The sequence below is a fragment of the Xenopus laevis genome, chromosome 1L (genome assembly GCF_017654675.1).
Source record: "Xenopus laevis strain J_2021 chromosome 1L, Xenopus_laevis_v10.1, whole genome shotgun sequence".
In the NCBI taxonomy this organism is placed as follows: Eukaryota; Metazoa; Chordata; class Amphibia; order Anura; family Pipidae; genus Xenopus; species Xenopus laevis.
The window spans coordinates 10,016,703-10,023,287 of record NC_054371.1 but is presented as its reverse complement, the minus strand read 5'-3'; the positions used below and the strand labels follow the sequence as shown (position 1 = coordinate 10,023,287).

General features: G+C 45.6%; 1 protein-coding gene across 1 annotated transcript; it reads right to left on the bottom strand.

The window, feature by feature from the left end:
- Positions 1-204: 204 nt before the first annotated feature.
- LOC108719446 lies at positions 205-5,551 on the bottom strand. Its single transcript, XM_018268301.2, has 5 exons — positions 5,443-5,551; positions 3,899-3,994; positions 2,053-2,905; positions 1,715-1,889; positions 205-645 (listed from the first exon to the last, which is right to left on the bottom strand). Exons 1-5 carry the CDS (start codon positions 5,447-5,449, stop codon positions 430-432), a joined length of 1,347 nt encoding a protein of 448 aa, XP_018123790.1. The 5' UTR covers positions 5,450-5,551; the 3' UTR covers positions 205-429.
- Between the last annotated feature and the right edge of the window lie 1,034 nt (positions 5,552-6,585).

The following is a 6,585-nucleotide window of genomic DNA, read 5'->3' as shown; positions in this document are numbered from 1 at the left end:
ACTAATTCATCGCTTTAAATTTCCTCTGCCCCAAGTCCCTTTGTATTGCTGCTGCTGCAAACCCCCCAGTATTTGGGGCTGACGACTTGATTGAGACCATGTAGAGCTTGAATGGAGCTCCAGTACCAGACATGCACCCGGTCCAGTAGATGGATTATTATAGGTCTCATTACGGCACAAATCATTTCACTCGTTGAGTCGTTGCAGAAGAACAAAGCATTTATTTATTGTGTATATTGCTTTAGAATGAATAGCGTCAGCGTTATCTGCTGGAAATCAATTGCTCAGACATTATCTGCTCTGACTGCTGCCAGTGTGTATAGCTGCACAGCTTCTACTGGACTGACCCTTTATCCCATCAACAGCATGTGATACGGACACAAAGTGGCGCCCCTGTGGGATCCCCAATTCACCCCAGGACCCTGGAAATCACATGTGGGATCCTCCGTCGTACTCCTCCTGATCCACCATCAGATTATAATAGGTAACACCTTGCCAGGTGCCCTCGATGGTAGCCACGGAGCCACAGTCGCTGATGACTTCTGCGCGATACGGCACCTCTACGGTGGCTTTTTGGACGGAGGCCACAACTTGTAATTGTTTTCCGGCTTTTATTGGGAAGCTTTTGTGCAGGGAGAATGTGATCTGGGAAAAACAGGCACGTGTGGAATTATATATGCACCTTGAATGTTGACCAATCACATTTATAGGTGTCACAAACATTTAAATCAGTTTTTTTTTAAATAAAAGGGCTGACAATGAATCTTGGGGGAAATGGAGGCACAGACCTCAATTCCCTAGTTTACATTATGGCAAAAATGTGATGTGGGGCAACATGGGGCAGTAGGTTCGTATGGGGACTGTAGGCAAAGTATAGTGATGGATTCCACCCACTTTGGAAAGGAAAGGGAGTTCCCAGAATCCACCACTTCACATTGGAACAAGGCAGGGGCAGGGTTGCATGCAGGACCGCCATTAGAAATCGCAGGGGCCCCATACGACAACATTTCCTGGGCCCCCTGGGCTGCACCCACCGCAGGCCCCACTTACAGGTCCACCCTCCCCACCCCACAGGTCCGCCCCCCACCACACAGTAAAAAAACAAAAAAATATTGGTGGCTAGGGTTCCCACATGTTAATAAAAAATAAAAAGATATTGGTGGTCAGGCCCCCCCATAAAAAACATTTGTGGCCAGGGCCCCCCATTAAAAAATATTATGAGAAAAAAAAATTGGTGGCCAAAATTGATGGCCAGGGCCCCACATTATGAGAAAATTTAGAAAATATGAGAAAATTGGAGGCCAGGGCCCCTTAAATGTCCATGCCTTCCCGAAGTCAGCAGCTCTCAGAAAGATGGGGGGCCTGGCTAATCAAGTAAGTGTGGCGTGACTGGGCCCCCCTTACCCTCAGGGCCCCCTACAACTCTCCCCCCTGTCCCCCCCTGATGGTTGCCCTGGTTGCATGACACTATGAGCCTAAGGGGGAGGTGGGGAAATAGTTCTAATGAGCATCATGATTTCCTTTCGGTCTCTAAAATAAAGATAATTATTTCTGGACTTTCTGGACATTCAGACATTGTTCCGGCACCTTTTCTACATAAGCCCAACTGAATGAGTTCATGTTAATAAGGAGTCTTTTCCCTTTAAGTACAACCCCCAGCATCCTTAGCAAGCTGGCCCGGCAGCTTTTATATGCACATTAATTAACTCTGTACCTGTCTCTCGTTGGTGTCTGTGAAGTTCCAGTAATGGGGGGAGCTCCTATTGATGGAAACCTTCTTCCCTCCTGCTGGGATATACGGGATCCCATCTGCAAACGTGGCGTCTCCTCCAAGTTCTAATTCAGTACTGAGCTGAAATTCGCTCTTCTCTTCCATGATTTGGTCCAATCTAATATAGAAAGAGATCAGGCTGAGTTTATTGGAGCCCATCTACCCAACACACTCATGCCATTGGTCACAGACTGATATCTCTGCTCTGATTGGCAGTGCCTATGTTTGGGTTGGTGAAACACACTGATAAACCATTTCTATAGACTTGGCACGCTACTCACGTGAATGTGCGGTTTAGCTGGTCGATGCCCTTCTGGTTGTCATAGATTTCTTTCTTCAGCAGTTCCGTGCTCTGCTCCACTATCTGCCCTGATTCTGGGAAGAACTGGAAATTCTGGACATTTTGTACAATGTAACCTCTGGTGAAGGCCAGTAATCTATACATATTATAGCTCCTGCCCAGCCATCGAGCTTTCCTCATATATTTCTCACATGGGCTCCGTGGGGCCCTCCCTCTGTATATATACCCATTTCTCTTATTGACGGCCCACAGGTATCCGTCTGGGCTAAAGCCAATGAAGTGGGTAAGGACGCGCCAACCACCTCTCCCAATTGTGGTACTGGAGGAAAGCCATCTGTCATTCGCCCCTGAGGGTGGATATCTCTTGACAAGGCGGTCGTCTCTGGTAACCGCGTACAGAATGCCCTTTGGGTCAAAAAACAGAGCTTCAAAATAGTTCCAGCCACGATTTCCGATTTTTCTAGCAATTCTCCTTCTCCAGGGCTGACACTGATTGGTTGGTGGTCGGCCCCTATATAGCTGCCCGCTATAGGTGACTGCATAGAGGAGCCTATTGGGGTGGAAGAACAAAAATTTGAATTGGTTCCAACCACGTCTCCCAATCCGTCTGGAACATCTAAACCAGTTCTGGTTTCTACGAGACCGCATGTTGCCCACATAGAGTTGTCCGCGCCGGACAGCATAGAGTCTTCTATTAGGACTGAACGCAATGAGCCTGACGTTGTACAGTTTCCCGAGGCGTCGGGCCCTTGATTCGTAGCTATCCCAGCGACACCTGGGTGGGGCCCCAGCTCTGGCAGTGAAATGTTTTCCCACAGCAAACAAAATGGTCCCTGAAAAACAAACACACAATTTGGGCATTAAACACTGGGCCCCATACTTTTTCCTACTGTCCTTCCCCCCTCTGGACAGACTTACTGGACCTCAAGCCTCAATCCAAATGGTCACTGCTCTCTCTTATCAATATAACTAGCCAGCACCCTCCAAGTACTTAGGATATACAGGGAAGCCCAAGAAGAATAATTAGAGGGGGTGGAGACTAGTTATGTTAATAAGTAGGTATGAGGATGAAGCCTACTGATACTGATGAGTATGTGGAAGGGTGGGGTCAAGTTCTTCTCATAAGCAAGGTAAATTAGAACAGCGCCCCACACTCCCTTTTACTGATCAATATACCTGAGCCACACCATCACATCTGCTGACCATCAGCGAAACCATCTGGGGGGTGGGAGGGCGGTCAACTCAACACAGGTTGGGTTTTTCGAGGATGGGGACATGGCCAGAAAGATGTTCACATAATTTCTTTTGTAAATCCTCTTGATCAACCTGAGCAGTATAACTGGGTATTTCTCTGCTTCCTGATGACCAGTGTAAGCAGATGTAACTGAGCCCCACAACAAAATCCCCCAAAACGTCAAGAAGATATTTGCCATAATAAAAATTACACCAGGGCCCTGACCCTATTCAGAGAACAACTCATGAGCAGAAGGTACAGACAATCAGTTAAAGGCAATTGGTTTCTCTTATTGGGGGGTTGATCATGGGAAGGAGAGCAGCCCTGGAGCAGGAAGAATAGATAATCAGCACTTTCTCCATTTCTGAGGTACCAGATGAAAGTGATTCCTTCTGAGTAGCATTATGGGTTTTGTAGAGACAGAATTAGGCTAAGAAAAGATCCCATGGTGTTTATAATCAGTCGGCATCTGAACTGACCTATAAACAAAGAGCTGCAGTGGTTGTTTCTCATAACTACTAATGAGCAGTTTGTTGTCACTGGCAGTACAGATGGGAGGAGCAAAGAGAACCCCAAAAGTAACTGGACTTACCGCATGTGTCTGAACGTTGCTCTAGTTCTTCATTGCTAGAACATGATCCCACAAGGCACAGAATAAAGCAGAACCCTAGGATAGCAGGAGCGCTCCCTGGAGGAACAAAGTAGAAGAAAGCTTTACTGTTAGAGGGTTTGTTATCGGGTTCAGGTCACCCTGTGTCATTGAGTTGGAATCACACAAATAACCAGGTAATATTACTGCAGGACAAAATGGAGATGATAGATAAGAAGACTGATGGTGAGGTAAGATAGTAATGGGGAGGGGGGAATGGGGACTGTGGGATGAGATGACAGGAGAACAAGAATACAGTAAAGCATGGTTAGAGTAAGGTAAAATACAGAATGAAGATGATGGAGAGAGGGCAGGAAGGACAAAATACAATACGATGTTATGGCAGGGTAAAAAAATAGTAAGGTATGATAAGTAAGATAAAAGGGTGACAAGATGGAGACAGTAGGACAAAATGTAGACTGTAGGGCAAGATGGAGACAGTAGAACAAAATTGAGACTGTAGGGGAAGATGGAGAAAGTATGGCAAGATGGTGACATTAGGGCAAGATAGAGACAGTAGGACAGATTGAGAGATATAGAGCAAGATGAAGATAGTTGGGAAGGATAAAGACAGTACAGTAAGATGAAGCTAGTAGAGCAAGATTAAGGAGACAGTAAGACAGGATAGAGATAGTAGGGCAAGAAAGAAACAAACAGTATGGCTAATGAAGTGGGTAAGTAAGACAACAGAACAAGATCAACAGGGTAGGGTGAAATGGTGACAGTGGAGCAAGATGGAGACAGTAGATCAAGATTGAGACAGTAGGACAAGATGGAGGCAGCAGGACAGGGTGGAGACAGTAGGGAAAGATGGAGGCAATAAGGCAAGATGAAGGCAATAGGAGGGGATAGAGACAGTAGGGCAAGATTGAGACAGAAGGACAAGATTAGGACAGTAGGACAGGATGGAGACAGTAGGGAAAGATGGAGACAGTAGAACAAGATGGAGGCAGTAAGGCAAGAGAAAGACAGTAGGGCTAGATGGTGACAGTAGTTACAATTTATATAAAAAGCCCAATCTTCAACAAACAACATCCCTTTTATCCACCAGCAGCCGAGTAGTTGGAGGTTGTCCCTGAACAGCTGAAGGGACATCATTACCTAGAAGTATCTCAGTTGATATGATCATGGTACTGCCCTAACACAATATACATATGTATAATTTTTAGTGAACTCTTAGGTGTGTATTGTTATTACTTATCTTTCTATTGATCAGTAACTCTGATCTATCATCTGTCATTCAACCCACTGTCTTCTGGGTACAGTAATGGGTGCCTTAGCAACCAGAAGTTTAGACCAATGGCAAATTGCCATGAATTAAGAATACCTGCATCATACGGGAAGTTAATTTTAAGGTAAATTTCCCCTTTAAAATACATAGACATATAACAGTTACTGTATATACTGTATACCAGATAAGTCATTTATGTAGCAACGTATCCCCCATACACACCTCTGTGCGGAAATAGCAACTGATGTTTCATTACCTGCCATGGTGAAGCGAGCAGCCAATCACCTCAGTCTCCTGTGCAGGGGATTCTTACAGTGATGCTCGGGGGGGGGGCACCTTGACTTCTTCCTTCCACTGAGTACAAAGCCCTGTCCTGGGGGCCCTTTTATCTGCTTACCCTTTCTCTTTATCTGCTATTCACAGGAAGGGATTGACCAATTATGATGATGAGGAACAGTAGAACTATGTAAGGACACAAGTGCCCAAAACTTGCATTACTACCCCATAGTTTCCATTATATTGGCACCTTCCCAGCCACTGAGTGTCCAAGGCAATGTGGTCAATGTGGCCCTTAAAAGCCCCTCACTTTCTTTTATACCTGAGAGCCAACTTGTCTTTTGACCTTCTCCTCGGGGGGGAACAGGGAGACTTTCAGCATGAGGTGGCCATCATTTTGGCTACACTCTCTGTATATCTGCCCATGATAAGGCACCTAGCAGTCAGTTCAAGGGGCTCATCTGGGCAGGGCCCTGGGTTGAGGGGTTCAGCTGAACTGCAGAGGAACAGGAATGACCAAATTAAATCCTCAGACTGTACAGCCATACTGGGAGTTGTAGTTCAGGGCATCTGTAGTAACTGCCAATTACTCATTTCCACAGCTGTCATTGTTGTACAATGATCCGAGAATTATACTGTACAGGGCTGTAAGGCTCCTACACATGACTTTACCTTTTAGTGTTACCATTAGTTTATTTATGAAAAGCTCAAATACTGCATTCTGCCACTAGGTGGAGCAGGTAGGAGAAAAAACAGCATAGAAAACGCTCTACTGGCATCCTCGAAAGATGACATTGCTGCAAAGCCATTGAAAGTCAAACCTCTCAGCAGTCTTATCACTACATTCCTATGGACAGAATCTTAGCAGCAATTGTTCTGGATGTCCATGGAAAGACCAGCCTGAAGACACTTGTACATTTCAAGTAGAACATTAGGGCTCCCAGTTCCATCATGAACAGTAATAAATGCTGCTTTCCAGGACCCCAGGAATCTACAATGTTGGGCCCTGTGACTTCAAAACACTAATATGAAGTGTAAAACCTGGAAGGTGAGAAATCAGGGGAGAAGTGTATGTGCTGTGTCAGTCTGTGGCCCCCTGGTGGCCTTCACATGGCACAGCAAA